Raw genomic sequence first — 15,798 nt, 5'->3', positions numbered from 1 at the left:
TTTTCTTCACACTCGCTCCACCTTTTATTGTTTATAGATTTTTTGATGCTCATCATTCTGATTGGTATGAAGTGATACCTCATTGCAGTTTTGATTTGCATTTCTCTAATAATTTAGCAGTGTTAAACATCTTTTCATGTGCCTCTTGGCTGTCTGTGTTTCTTCTTTGGAGAAATGTCTGTTTAAGCCCATTTTTTAATAGAATTTTTCTTTAATTGAGCCTCATGAGCTGTTTGTAGATTTTGAAGATTAATCCCTTGTCAGTTACGTCATTGAAAATCTTTTCTCCCATTCTACAAATTGTATTTTCATTTTGTTTATGGTTTACTTAGCTGTGCTGAAGATTTTGAGTTTGATTAGGTTCTGTTTGTTTGTTTTTGTCATTTCCAATGCTGTAGGAGGCTGATTGAAAAAAAATATATTGCTGCAATTTATGTCAAGAGTGTTCTTCCTGTGTTTTCCTCTGAGAGTTGATAGTATCAGGTTTTACATTTAGGTCTTTAATCCATTTTGAGTTTGTGTGTGTGTGTGTGTGTGTGTGTGTGTGTATGTGTGTGGTGTTAAAGCATGTTCTAATCTCATTATTTTACATGTAAACATTCAATTTTCCCAGCCATATTTATTGAAGACGCTATCTTTCTCCATTATATAGTTTTGCCTCCTTTGTCAAAGATTAATTGACCATAGATGTGTGGGTTTATTACTGGGATTTCTGTCCTTTCCATTGATCTATATTTCTGTTTTTGTCCCAGTACCATACTGTTTGTATGACTATAGCTTTGTAGTATAGTCTGCTGTGATAAGGATCTCAGATTCCTGTTGCCAAGGATAATAGAGTATTACTGTAGGGGCTTAAGCATGAGAGAAATGTGAGCAAATGTGCATTCCAGCAAGATGAGCAGAATACACTACAGGCATCCCCTCAGAGTGCAGTTCTCAGCATCAGCATCACTCAGAATGAGTAAATTCTTGATTCTCACCCCAGACTTACTGAATCAAGGCTCTCTATGAATGAGGCCCAAAACTCTCTTTTAACAATTTCTTTGGTGGATTCTCACCATAGTTTGAGAACCACTGGCTTTTGGTAAAGACTGTCGACCTTTACTGCATGTTGGAATCATCTGAACAGGTTTTAAGAAAAATGATGCCTGCCTGAGCCCCAAGCCAAATGTCTGATTTAGTTGATCTGGGTGTAGTCTGGGTATCAGGATTGTCTTTCCTGTCCCCCAGATGTTTCTCATGTATGGGCCAGATTGAGAACTGCTTTGTCAGAAAGGATGCAGGCAAACAGGCCAGTGCTTCATGGTGGAGACAGTGGTAACCTGCCCTAGGAAAGTGGATGAACGGATTAGATGGATTCAGGAGATACAGTAGACATGACTTCATAGTTAAGAAGGAATAAACCAACCTAGTCCCAAGCACAGAAACCAGCTGCTGCCTCTGTATGCCGAGCTTCAGTGGCCACACTCTCACCCTGCTAGACAACGCCTGCTCTCTCAGTGGCTTTGATCTCTATGTCCTCAGGATGGTCTAAGTGAACTGGAGCATCTCTCAGCCCCAGCAGTAAAGATCATTAAAATGATCCATAAAAAGCACAGCTGCATCCTTCATGCTGGACAAAATTCATAGGCTCTAGCCCCAAAAGTACTAAATGATAGCCTGACTCTGTGTCCTCGCATCATATTTGATGCGCTAAGTGCCTTATGAGTGCCATCTTCTTTTATTCTCACTATAAACCTCTGCTGTTGGCATTGTTAGTATTAGGACTCCCACTTTGCAGATGAAGCAGCAGACACAGAGAATATATTGTCTGCTAGTAAATGGCAGAGCAAAGTTTTGAGACCAGGTCTGACTGTTTCTGGAAAAGTTCCCTGGGTCCCTGACTGTTGTGCCCTACTGTCAATCCTAAAGAAAATCAGTCCTGAATATTCATTGGAAGGACTGATGCTGAAACTCCAGTTCTTTGGCCATCTGATGCGATGAACAGACTCATTGGAAAAGACCCTGAGGCTGGGCAGGATTGAAGGCAGGAGGAAAAGGGGATGACAGAGGATGAGATGGTTGGATGGCATCACCAAATCGATGGACATGAGTTTGAGCAAGCTCAGGGAGTTGGTGATGAAGAGGGAAGCCTGGCACGCTGCAGTCCAAGGGGTCACATAGAGTCGGACATGACTGAACAACTGAACTGAACTGAACAATTATTTTGGCAGGAAAAGAAATCCAAAACATGTGACACAGAGAAGGTTGAGATGCTAGACAGGCCAGCGCTGCCTACAAGAGCAAGTTGATATGTGACCAAAGCAATCCAGGAGGGCTTCCCTGAAGAATACGGGTCTGGAACCAGCCCCCTGAATGATACATTAGATTTGACATGGTGGAAGGCAGAGTGAGGTCATTGCAGGACTTGGGTGGGGGTAGGGGAGGCTGATTGAGCACTGCAGGATCATAAAGGAATGGATTGGTTTCCTTTCCAGGATATTTTTATATATTTATTTGCTGCTCACTCAGAGAATTGCTGCATTTGGAGCTCTTGGGTTATATTTACTGCATTGCCAGAAGCCAGCAAAGACATAAAATGGGTGACTCAGATGTGGAGGATGTTCTTATTGGCTGGCAGACTCTGGGAGCTAAACCTTGCCTTTTGCAATCAAGGAGAGGTGCATCCTTCAGAATGGAGACTTTGACCTACACAAGGTCTGCTCTTGGAGAGGGAATAAGGAATGGGAAAGACACTAATGGTCTTATTTTACCTTTTCCACTAATGTTGAATGTTTTTTATGAAAACAGAATATAATTGAGTGTGCACGGGATACCAAAGTCCACAAATTATCCTGAAACAGAGCCCTCATAAAGACTTACATCGGAGGCAAGGCTGCAGATTTCATCAGGTTCACCCTCAGTAATAACAATAGAAGTAATAATAAACCTACAATGTGTCAAAATCCTAGAGTGTGGAAATGTCTATTATGATTGTCATCATAGGAGTCTCCTGAGGAAATTATTTTAGAGTTCCAGGTACAGATGCTCAGAGAGGTTGAGTTCCCTGGCCTTGGTCACACAGTGAGTATGTGATAAAGGTGGGGTTTGATCTTAAGGTTTTCTGGTTCTAAAAAACCAGGATTTCTGGTGCTCTATTTTCTCAGGGTTATACCCTCTGTGCAGGGTCAGCTGTCTTTGAAACTACCAGCAAATGACTTCATCTTTTGAAGCTTGCTTTCCTGCATGGAAGTAGGGGAAACCTGTTCTGCCATTTTAAGTGTTAGTAGAATCAGAACTTGTGTAAGGATGAAGTATACGGGCTGCAGAATGCCAAGTGCTAATAGCTGCTAAGATTTACAGAAAGTGTGTGCCAGGCACTCTGCTAAGCATCGTACATATACTATGTGTATGTTTAACCTCTCATCAACCCTATGAAGGAGGTATTCTCATTATTATTCCCATCATAGAATTAACAGAGTTGAAAAATTAAAAGTGAAGACTTGGAGAAATCGAATAACTTGTTCAACGTTGATCAGCTTCAAAGCGGAAAGGCAGCAATTGATCTTGGACAAAAGAGGTGTGACCCTCTTCCACAGCCTCCACGTTGGAGGTGGACAGAGGGGAGACGGGCTGTAAGAGACAGGAGGACAGGAGCTTGGAGGCGGCAGCCAGGCACTGAATGTAGTAACACAGGCCTGACCAGACCTCAGCGTGTTCTTGAGTCTTGAGCTCCGGCACCCACACCCCTGGGTGGAAACTGACTGTGTCCTGGCTGTAACTTTCCAGACCGCAGTGCACCAGGAAGGCAGCATTGGCTGGAGCAGTTTGTCTCTGAAGGAGGATAAAAAAAAAAAACAGGCCTGTGGAGGATGGGGTGGGGGGGGGTGAGGGGGTGGAATGCCGGGAGGGGCCTCTGCTCTCCTCTGCAGTCGCTCCTGGCAGCCTCCCTCTCAAACACCAGTCCCTGGGCACCAAGGGGGCAGCCTGGGAAGTAGAAAGGAAACAAGGGGAATAGATGGAGCTAAACTCAGGTCAGCAGGTGGCTTGCCCTGCAGCTGCTGATAGGCGCACCTGCCTTGGTCCCCAGTAGCCCAGAATTAAGGATGCTTTATCAGCGATGTGACTGGGTATAAGCCAGCCAAGTTCGACTTTATGTATTTCAGGGAAAGCGGCCCATGGCAGGACACAGCGCTAAGCAGGCAGACAGAGCCTGGAAGTGAGCAGGTTGGGAACATAGTCCCAGCCTCATCACTGATGATGATGCTGTGACTGTGGGTGGGTTACTTTCCTTCTGGTCACAGTTCATTAACTCAGTCCTTTAGTCCTTTAACTCAGGCAGTCATCAGAGCACACTCTGTAGTTGGCACCAGGCTGGGTGCCAGGGATGCAGAGGTGAGCAAAATCACATCCCCTGCCCTCACAGAGTTTACAGTCTAGTAGGTGGACAACACATCATCTGATGAGTGGATGTAAAACTATAATTGCAATGAATGCTGATGAAGGGAACGTGCCCGCACTGGGAGAGCGTATGGCAGTGGGAACTCACCGAGTCTCGTATGATCAGAGAAGGTTTGCTGCCAAACTGAAGGATGGAGGAGGTTAGGCTTAAGTCAAGGAGGAGACAAGGGTAAGTGCTCCAGGTGTGGTAGACAGTGTGTGCAGCAGCAGCAGCAGCAAGCCAGCCCTTCCTCAGGCCTGGGCGGAGGACAGAGGGGGAATGTGGTGCCCGACAAGCCGCAGAGCTCAGCGGGGTCTCTACCCTGAAGTCACTGTGTCATCTCTGAATCTCCTTCCAGCCACAGTTCTGGGTCATGTCAGTGTAGTCCTGAGACTGAACTCGGTCCATTTGCTCTGAGGCTGAGGACTATAGATTTGTCCAGAAAGCAGAACAATTACTCAAACAATGCATCGAGTACTCTGCCTGTTTATTTCAATTTTCTGCGTATTTGAATCACAGTCCTTTCTTCGCTTGATGGTGGGTTGCTTTGTGGCAGTAACAGTGATGACTGGATGAGTCCAGAGATGGACTCGCCTCCACAAAATGATCATGTGTGAGCCCCAGAGCACTGAGGCATCCCTAGGGAAAGCTGGTATGCAAGGCTGTCTCCGGGAGCACTGGCAAGGCTGTCCTCCAGGGCTTGTGAAGCCAGTGAGGGGGCTGCGTGCCCAGGCCCTGGCATGACATCTCCGTCACCCCAGATGTCAGACGGGGCCTCCCAGATGGGTCCCTTTTCACTGAGACATAGACTTGCATAGTGTAGGTGCTTCCTCCCTGCCTCCTTCTCTTCTCCCCCCACACCAGATTCTGTCATGGACATGAGAAAAATGAGGCGCATGCGAGAACTGCCTAGGCGAGCATGGCCCAAAATGTGTGCGGTGTTCACATGTACTACCCATGTGGTCAGATATGTTTGGGAAATATGGACCCATACAACCTTGCCTTCATGCAGGATTTCCCACTTAGGTGTCTTCTTGCTTCTCAGAAAGAGGAGAGAGGAACACACAGAACCCTATCTCATGGAGGGTTCCTAGGACTCGTGTTCCCCAGAGTGTAGCTTTGAGAAATGCTCCTCTAGGCTTTTCAGAGACTCCTGGAACATAACCTCTTAGGGTTTGTTGTTTAACAGATGACAGGGTTGTGGACAGAGAGGCCGTGACTCTGGCCTGACATCTTCTGGCTAAGTTCAAGTCATGAACAGAACACAAGTGCCTCTGGTCCACACCAGGGCTCCCTCGTCGCCCATCCTGGTTTCTTTCATACATCGCAAAGGGCATGGAGGGGAGGTAGCATCTGGTGAACACCCATCCTCAGAAGAGTTCATTCTAGAAGCGAGTTGCTAAGCTATAGGATCTCGTATGTGCACACCATAATCATCCCACTCCATCATGCTCTAAGCACACCAAGGTGGGTATCTTACCTTCTCCCCTTTTCACAGACAAGGAAACCGAGGCTTAGAAGGGTTCAGTCACCTGTTTGATCCCTTTGAGTAAGGAAATTGCAGAGTCAAGGTTTGAACCCAAGTCAGCTTGACTTCCCTTGAAGCACAAGGTCTCATTCAGTCCTTTCCGTAGCTGTGCAAGGTGAAAAATAGTCCTCCCTCTGCAGTCAAAAAACTGAGACTCAGAGAGGTTAAGAGAGATGACAGGGTCCTGCAGCCAAGGATTGGGATAGCTGGGCACAGACTCCCCCTGGGGGTCCTCCACCGTGCAGCGTTCCTGCCAGTGCCACATGGCCCGACAGCCGTGATGGGCTGAGTTCTCATGTCTACAGTGACCGAAAGGGCATAGCGGTGAGTGGAGAGAATCCTAGACCTCTGGATGGGCTTGAACCCCTGGCTGAGGTGATACCTGTCTCCATTAACCCTGTGCCGAGCTTAGTCCTCCATCACTTTAAAAGAAAAGCCCAGGGAAATGGTTTCTTTTGCTTGGCTGGCAAATCAAAACAACCACATTGCCTCTGTCTGACCCCTGCTAGTAGGAAGATTATTTGGCTAATTAGGTAAAAAGCCTTCATGCACATGTACATATTTTAACCCTAATGAGCTGTCGGCAGGAAAGGTTTGCCCTTGACCTGGTTCGCCAATGGATCTCTCCTTTCCTTGGTGGAAAAGACCAGCAAGGTAAACAGAACCTTGTTTCCATGGAAGCCCCTTGCTGGCTTTTTCTTTTCAGCTCTTGAAAATAATTTCTTGATTTCTCTTTATTGTGGAGGGGCCTCATCCAGTGGGTCTGTGGAGCCTTTTGGTGGAGGTTGGCCCCCTCTCTCACACCAGACTATTTTCGGGAGCTTTGGTTGCATTTCTCCTTCTGTCTTTCCTTCAGATCATTAACTCTCAGGCAGCAGTGTCCACCTTCTGGTCACTCCTGCTAATTAAAGTCCAACAGAGCAAAGGACTTGACCCTGGAGAAAGTAGGATACACTGAAAAGCCGAGGAAATTTGTCCAGAAATGGAAGCCCCTATCAGTTTCCTTTTTGGGCACAGAAGATTAGACCAAGACACCCACATCCACACCTGGCAGGGACACTAGCCCATCCGGCACCTTCTCTCTGAATCTTTGATGCCCCATTGTGGGCCATGTCAGAATTACAGCCAGCATGAGCTGTTCTTAGAACACAGCCAGCAGCCACTATTTTCTAAGCGTTTGCTGCATGCCAAGGAGTGGGCCACATGCTTTATATCTGTGGTCTCAGTGAATCCTCATTACTCTGTGGTAGACTTATTATCCTGATTATTCAGATGAGGAGGCCTGAGCACAGAGAGGTTAAGTAACTTGCCCAAGGTCACACAGCTACTAAGTGGCAGAGCCAGGATAAGGACATGCCCGTTGCTGTCATTTCTTAGGGAGGCCTCTGGCACTGCTGCAGCCTGCCCAGAGGAAATCAGTCATGATAGGAAACAGAGGGTAGATATTTTTCTTCCCCCCAGTCATGGGGCGGTGGGGATTCTTTGTATTGAATTAAACAAAGTAAGAGTGAGGAGTTAATTGTCAGGGCCAAAAAGAAAGCCAGAACAACACACTAAAAAAAGAAAGTCAACATTAAGCAGGACAAAAAGAGATTCAGGTTGAGGCAGGGCCAATTCCATTTCACATGGCTCATGCCATTTTACTACATTCTTGTACATTACAGAGACTGTTTCCTCATCTATAAGATGGTGGTGATGAAGGTACCTTCCTCATAAAGATGTTTTGCATGGGGAATTTCCCACACTACCCTGTGGAACACTTGTTTTCACTGCAATAACTATGTCAAAGACAATATTAAATGCAGTTAAGTAGGCTTATTTACTACAGAATTTCCCTAAATATTAATTATGTAAATATGTGTTATGAATTTTCAGGAGGAAGCAATGTTTCCTGGCCCAGAATCCTTTTCCTGGGAGAATGCATGTTAAGATTTATTTCTTGGAACCCCTGAGAAAAGGGTTTAATATACGTCATACAATACCTGCTCTTGAAATAGGCATCAGTAAATTCTAATCCCTTCTCTTTTGTGTCCAAATTCAAATAATCATAGCTATTCTTTCTAGATTTTGAGCTGCATAGAGTCAGGGGCTGGGTCCGTCTTGTTCCTTTCTGTATTCCAATATCACGCATAGCAAGACATTCCATAAAAATTTGATGAATGAATAAGTAAACCAACGCATGAATGAATGACGTTTCATGTAGACCTAGCCTGCTCGTCATCTTCACTGCTGGCTTTCTTTGCCATTTGTAGTTGTATTTGGTGAGGCCAGTGGGAGCCCTCAGACACCTCTGAGAATTTTCATAAAACATTTTTTCTCTTTTCAGTTTTAACCTCGGTGAGCACCATATCTTCTGACAGAACCCGTAACTGTAGCCTCTAACCAAATAATTTTGCTTCTTCTCAGTGAAGTAGTCAGATATATCATATATATATATATATATATGATATATATATATATCATATATATTTTGAACAAGACATTTCTAAGTGTTCCCAGTGGATTTTCACCTGGATATGAAGAGGTCTGACGCTTCCAAGAAAGAGACTGAAAAGCACTTCACTGGAGTGTAAACCAGCCCTGAGGATACCAGGTTTCCTCTGTGCGCCGGTTGTCAGGCAGTGATGGAGGGCCCACTGGTCAGTGCTGTGACTGCTGATTAATTTAGAACAGGATTTCCAACTCTTGTTCTTTGGGCATTATGCAAAAAAATAGAATTTTAAGTTAAGTAGTAGTTGAGTTGTTTGAAAATCTGACAGTTTTCCTTACTGAAGAACTCAGAAACTGTATTTCAACACAGCATTTTCCAGGCTTATCTAACATTCTTTTGGAGCCTTTCCAAGTCCTTTCTTCTGGAGTATCTAATAAGGTTGTTGTTCAGCAGAACACCCTTTGAGAAATACTAGATATATGGCCAAAAGTTACAATCCAGTCTTCATGATCTAGAAAATAGTTCTGCTCATCAAAATGCTGAAACAGAAAAATTGTGTAAAGCAATTATCCTTCAATAAAAAAATTGATTAATTAAAAAAAAACCCATGGAAGAGAGAAGATAAGGCAACTCCTTAATTGAATAGGGTGATAAAAAGAGCATAAAGCCAGGTATGTTTTGTAAAACAAACCAATGAAGGCTATTCATGGTACTTCAGAGAAAAAATGATTGTAAATTATCCAGTTTTCTTATTTACATCATAGTAGACATAACTTTTTTGTATAATTCTTCAGTGTATTCTTGCCACTTCTTCTTAATATCTTCTGCTTCTGTTAGGTCCATACCATTTCTGTCCTTTATTGTGCCCGTCTTTGCATGAAATGTTCCCTTGGTATTTCTGATTTTCTTAAGAGATCTCTAGTCTTTCCCATTCTATTGTTTTCCTCTATTTCCTTGCATTGTTCACTTAGGAAGGCTTTCTTATCTCTCCTTGTTGTTCTTTGGAACTCTTCATTCAAATGGGTATATATTTCCTTTTCTCCTTTGCCTTTGGCTTCTCTTTTCATAGCTATTTGTAAGGCCTCCTCACACAACCATTTTGCCTTTTTGCATTTCTTTTTATTGGAGATGGTCATGATACCTGCTTCCTGGTACAGTGTCATGAACCTCCGTCCATAGTTCATCAGGCACTCTTGTCTATCAGATCTAATCCCTTGACTCTATTTCTCACTTCCACTGTATAATTATAAGGGATTTGATTAAGGTCATATCTGAATGTGGTTTTCCCTGCTTTTTTCAATTTAAGTCTGAATTTGGCAATAAGGAGTTCATGATTTGAGCCACAGTCAGCTCCCAGTCTTGTTTTTCCTGGCTGTGTAGAGCTTCTTCATCTTTGGCTGCAAAGAAAATAATCAGTCTGATTTCAGTATTGACCATCTGGTGATGTCCACGTGTAGACTCTTCTCTTGTGTTGTTGAACGAGGGTGTTTGCTATGACCAGTGCGTTCTCTTGACAAAACTCTATTAGCCTTTGCCCTGCTTTATTCTGTACTCCAAGGCCAAATTTGCCTGTTACTCTAGGTATTTCTTGACTTCCTACGTTGGATCATTGAAAAACCAAAAGAGTTCCAGAAGAACATCTACTTCTGCTTTATTGACTACACCAAAGCCTTTGACTATGTGGATCACAACAGACTGTGGAAGATTCTTAAAGAGATGGGAATACCAGACCACCTGACCTACCTCTTGAGAAATCTGTATGCAGGTCAGGAAGCAACAGTTAAAACTGGACATGAAACAGCAGACTGGTTCCAGATAGGGAAAGGAGTACATTGAGGCTGTATATTGTCACCCTGCTTATTTAACTTATATGCAGAGTACAGCATGGGAAATGCTGGGCTGGATGAAGCACAAGCTGAAATCAAGATTGCAAGGAGAAATATCAGTAACCTCAGATATGTGGATGGCGTGACCCTTATGGCAGAAAGCGAAGAATTAAAGAGCCTCTTGATGAAAGTGAAAGAGGAGAGTGAAAAACTTGGCTGAAAACTCAACATTCAGAAAACTAAGATCATGGCATCTGGTCCCATCACTTCATGGCAAATAGATGGAAAAACAGTGGAAACAGTGAGACTTTATTTTTTGGGGCTCCATAATCACTGCAGATGGTGACTGCAGCCATGAAATTAAAAGACGCTTACTCCTTGGAAGAAAAGTTATGACCAACCTAGACAGCATATTAAATAGCAGAGACATTACTTTGCCAGTAAAGGTCCGTCTTATCAAAGCTATGTTTTTTCCAGTAGTCATGTGTGGATGTGAGAGTTGGTCTGTAAAGAAAGCTGAACACCAAAGAACTGATGCTTTTGAACTGTGGTGTTGGAGAAGACTCTTAAGAGTCTGTTGGACATCAAGGAGATTCAACCAGTCCATCCTAAAGGAAATCAGTCCTGAATATTCATTGGAAGGACTGATGCTGAAGCTGAAACTCCAATACTTTGGCCACCTGATACAAAGAGTTGACTCATTTGAAAAGACCCTGATGCTGGGAAAGATTGATGGTGGGAGGAGAAGGGGATGACAGAGGATGAGACGGTTGGGTGGCATCACCAACTCAATGGACATGAGTTTGAGTAAACTCCGGGAGTTGGTGATGGACAGGAAAGCCTGACATGCTGCAGTCCATGGGGTCACAAAGAGTCAGACATGACTGAGTGAACTGAACTGAGACATAACTTACTTTCTGTACTATTTCATAGCGTAGATGAGTTTCTTTTTTTTAAGTGTGGAGTTGGGTTTTCATCTTCAAGTTTCTGAATAAAAATGGCTCTTGAAAGAAAAAGACTTAGAAAACTCACAAGTTCTTAATTGACTTTTTGTTGTGAGTTAACATGTTCTGAAATGAAGAATAGAGCACATCCCTTTTGAATGTCACTGTTCCATACTTATTAAACTCTTCTGTGAGTAAAATAATGTATCAATTACTGAACAAAGCAGACTCATTACAGTTTGAAGGGTAATGCTAAGCTTGCTTAGAAATGAAGAGAGAACTTTTAATTCCTAGAGCAGGGATCAGTAACTATGGCCCACCACCTGTTGTTCATAAAACTTTATTAGAACACAGCACCACTCATTTATTCAGATATTGTCTGTGTCTGTTTTCATGCTTCGTTGGAAGAATTGAATCACGGCAGCAGAGACCTTATGGCCCTCAAAGCCTAGAGTCTTCGTTATATGGCCCTTTGTAGAAATACTTGCAATATCTTTCACAGATTTGTAGAAATACGGCAAAGGGATGCTGGAGATTACATAACTAACACCTTTATTCTGTAGATGGTAAAACTGACACCAGAGAAGTTAGGGGATTGTCTCCCCATCAGAAAAAACAAAGATAGATTTCTTTTTTTTTTTTTTTAATCACATGTAATTTTAATATAGATGTGCCAAAAGTTGGCTGAGTGGGTAACTAACCTCAAATTTCACAAACAGTTCATGGGTAACCTCCTTTTGAAGCATACTCAGTATAGTTTCTAAGGCATGCATTTGGTTAGTTAGAAGGAGACATGCACCTACTTCTATACTGTTTAATTTTTCATGGATTTTTATTGGAATACAGTTGCTTTACGCTGTTGTGTCAGTCTCTGCTGTATAACAGAGTGAATCAGCTGCACGTAGGCATATATCCCCTCTGATTTGGATTTCCTCACCGTGCAGGTCACCACACAGCATTGAGTAGAGTTCCCGATGCAATACAGTCGATTCTATTATTTATCTATCAATATTTTATACATAGTAATGTATGTAAGGTATCAGCACCACCTGAGAGGCTGCCGCCGCCTGGAGTGCTGGTTGAGAAGGTCTCAGGGCTCAGAGAGAAAGGATGCAGAAACTGACTAATCATCCATGGTCCAGGGGTGGGAGAGCAGCAGGATATATGCTATGTAGGTGTTTTGGATGCGAACTGTGTCTGCTCCATGAATCGCTAATGGTTATATTACCATCTCCTTCCCTGTATGTCTGCCCTGTGAACACTGTCTTCATTGGACCCCAAACAGAAGTGTTGCATCAGGCCCTCATTAGAAACACTACTGCCTAGAAGTTCATAAGTGATTCTATACAAGTTCATTCAGATGCCTTTCTTAGGAACAGCCTGCCTACCCCATCACACTGTCTAAAAGGATTTGTCTGTCACACAGTACATAAGTTTTAGTGAAATAGGTCCATAGGAGCAAAGAGTAAGAGTGTTAATTGTAAAGTCATGAGTTCCTGGGCTTTTGTCGTCACCCAAATTCAAAGTCTCCATGTTTGTGCTTTTGTGCAGCTGGACAATCCGGATGAGCAAGCAGCCCAGATCAGACGAGAGCTGGACGGCCGTCTCCAAATGGCAGACCAAATAGCCAGGGTAAGGAAACTCTGGGGACATGTGCTGGGGGACCAGAGCTGAGTCCCACACAGGGAGAACACTGACTGTTGAGGGCTGTAGAAAGACAAAACTGAGAATCAGAGAGGAAGAAAGATGAGGACAGTCATCCTGATGGAGTCCTCAGCCCTCCTCCTCAGGGCCACTGTCCTTGAGACAATGCATGTATTTCCTGTACTCCAATCCATACTCAGATCCAGCCTCACCTTCCTTCCGAGTCCCTGCCTTATGTTTCCACCCATCTGCTGAGCATTTCCACTTTGATAATCCCCTTCATTTTAAGTTGGATGTGTTCAAAATCTCACTCCTTACCTTCTTCCTCTGACTGAGTGCCCATACCTACTTTTACTCCTCTTCATGTGGCCTCTGTCTAATTACTGTGGATGACACCTCCTGGTTATTGTCGATTTCTCCCTCCTCCCCACAACACTCCACACTCAGTCTGCCACTCAGCTCATTGATTCTGCCTCCCAAATGTGGGTCAGATCCCTTTTACTGCATTCCAGCACCACTGCTGGTGCTTCAGTTCAGGTCCTCATCTTCCAGGCCTGGATCTTACAGTAGCCTCCAAATGGGGATCCACTCCCTCGCCATTTTCTGTCCATCCTGCACATAATTGTCATTCTAAACCTTGTATATGGACATCTCAAAACAGAGCCTCAGGATCCTTCAATAGAATACTCCACTGTCCCCAGAACAGAAGCTTGCTCCTTTAGAATGACATTCAAGGCTCTTAATCCACAGACCGTGTCCTTCCTTACTGGCCTCACCCTCCCATTACTTTCCCGCCAGGACTCCCCATTCCAGCTGCACAGAATGTCTCCCTCTAACGTGTCCAGGCCCTTTCCAGCCCCAGTGCTTTTGTACTCACTAGCGTTTCAACCTGGAATGACCTTCCTCCTCTCTTCTACTTATCACGCCGTCCTACTCAGCCTTCAGTCCTCAATTTAAGACCCCTTCTCTAAGAGCTTGTCCTCCCCACTTTTGTGCCTTCTTTTTTGCTGTATGTAAACCCTTATAATGACAGTTCATGGAGTGTTGATTCTGATGACTGAGAATGATGAGTGATGACTGAGTCTCCCAGTAGGTAGGATTGCTTTAGAGTTGGGGTTTTGCCTTCCTAATGATGACCATGAGCCTAAGTGTTACCTGCTCTTCTGCTGTTCGTTTGTGTGGTTATTCACAGTAGTCACGCTAGTGGTGTTTATTAGTATTGCCTTTGTGTCAAGCATGTTAAATGCTTTACATGTACCATCTCATTCAGTCCTCCAAATGGTCCTGTAATGACATTTCAGTTATTCTTGTTTTAGAGAAGGGAAAAATCTAAGCTAAGCAGTTCTGTAATAGTTAAGAGACTGCACTAGACCTTTAACTCAAGTCTGACTAAGTATCAGGACTGGAACAGGGTGAGATACTCACCTCAGATTCAGAATTTAAAAATTCCGGGTAGGAGGATGTGGGCATCAAAATAATATTTTAATGCAATACTTTAAAAATCATAACCAATGCGAAAATATCCATGAAGAACAAAATATCACCGTTTTAAATAACAGCAGCCTACTGATTCCTATGGTAGCCACAGGCCTTGTGTGCACGTGAGGGTGGGGGCTGTGGGAATTGAGGATGGGCAAGATGGACACAGAGTAGAGCTTGGCATTCAGCCTTCCTCTTTATGGGAAGAAGTATATCAGGATTTGCACACATGGAAAGGAATTCTACTGGAGGAGAAACCCAAGGGAGATTCCAAGAAGCAGGAAAATTCCCTTTCATGCTCAAGCACTTTTGTTGAAATATTTTGCATCTAGTTTTTGGACACCTTCAAAGTTTATATTCGAGTCAGTCTGGTGGCTAAAAATAGTATACAGTTGTTTGGCTAAAGGTAGTGTAAAAGACTCTCAGTTTGAAAATCCTGCTTAATGTGGGAGTAAACATCAATAAGGCTTTAAAATGTACTTCTCTAAAGTCAGTGTCTCCTTGGCAGATTATCCAGAAAATAGAGGTTAGGGTTTGCTCTTAGGCAGCTATTATATCCATAGCTAGTAAGTATTCAAGCAACTTAAAATTTTATACACACTTCCAAAATGAGCTCATGGCACCTTTATTTTAGTTGTCTTGTTTACTTTGAGGCTTAACAAGATAATTTTAGAAACTCACGTAGGCTAATTTTAATTTTTAAAATATCATGGATGAACAGCTGTTAGCATAGTGAGCCAAGTTGCTCATTTCTGATCAGTAAATGAAGAAATTCTCTCCCCTGGCCCACATCACTGGATACTCTGACACCAAATAGAGTACCACTGACAACTTAGAACTAGACTTTCTTGAACAGGGAAATACGCAACTGACGTGAATCTGGGTCAAAATTTACAAAGAATGGAGAATAATTTCAGAGTATATTGAGGGTATATTTAAACATTCAGGAGGATTTCTGTGAGTCTGCCCACTACTATCTTCTGCTGTCCTGGACATTTACTGTCTTCTTTTGCAATATTCATTCACACGCTTGGCCTCCTTGGAGGCCAAGGAGTTACTTTGTCCTGGCAGTGAGCTCCTCATGCAAGTGAAATCAGTCGCAGCTTCCAGCCTATCCTGGCCACCAGTGATCGGTCCAGAAATGGGTGCACCTGACCAATGAAACCCCTGAGACCTATGGACCATGAACGAACAGAGCTGTGTTGTGTAGTGGTGACAAGATGTTTGCAGTCATGTTCAGTTCTTCCATGTAGGGAAGAGAAGAGAAAAGAGTGGAGCCAGTATACAGAAGTAAACAGACAGAGTATCCTGAGATCCTCAAGATGTTCAAACCCCCTAGATCTACTTTGTCTTAACCTGCAGCTGTAGAACTACTTTTTGTCCCGTTTAGTGGAATGCCAAGGAAAATAAATTCTCCTTCTGCTTAAACTAACCTGGCTAATACTAAGGAAGAGTGCGAACTATCTTGTCTACTAGAAATTAAATAAAGTATCAAGTTCTTAGAGAAGAGCTAGGTCGTGAAGAGA

General features: G+C 43.4%; 1 protein-coding gene across 27 annotated transcripts in view; it reads left to right on the top strand.

Moving 5' to 3' along the window:
- CADPS (calcium dependent secretion activator) overlaps positions 1-15,798 on the top strand; it is a 471,796-nt gene that overhangs the window by 199,141 nt on the left and 256,857 nt on the right. For all 27 annotated transcript variants that reach the window (XM_027523777.1, XM_027523803.1, XM_027523802.1 and 24 more), the window contains exon 4: positions 12,701-12,781. In XM_027523777.1, coding sequence (XP_027379578.1) covers positions 12,701-12,781 — 81 coding nt within the window. The remainder of the gene's footprint in view (positions 1-12,700; positions 12,782-15,798) is intronic.

The sequence above is a fragment of the Bos indicus x Bos taurus genome, chromosome 22 (assembly GCF_003369695.1).
Source record: "Bos indicus x Bos taurus breed Angus x Brahman F1 hybrid chromosome 22, Bos_hybrid_MaternalHap_v2.0, whole genome shotgun sequence".
In the NCBI taxonomy this organism is placed as follows: Eukaryota; Metazoa; Chordata; class Mammalia; order Artiodactyla; family Bovidae; genus Bos; species Bos indicus x Bos taurus.
This window is presented reverse-complemented; position numbering and strand designations above follow the sequence as displayed.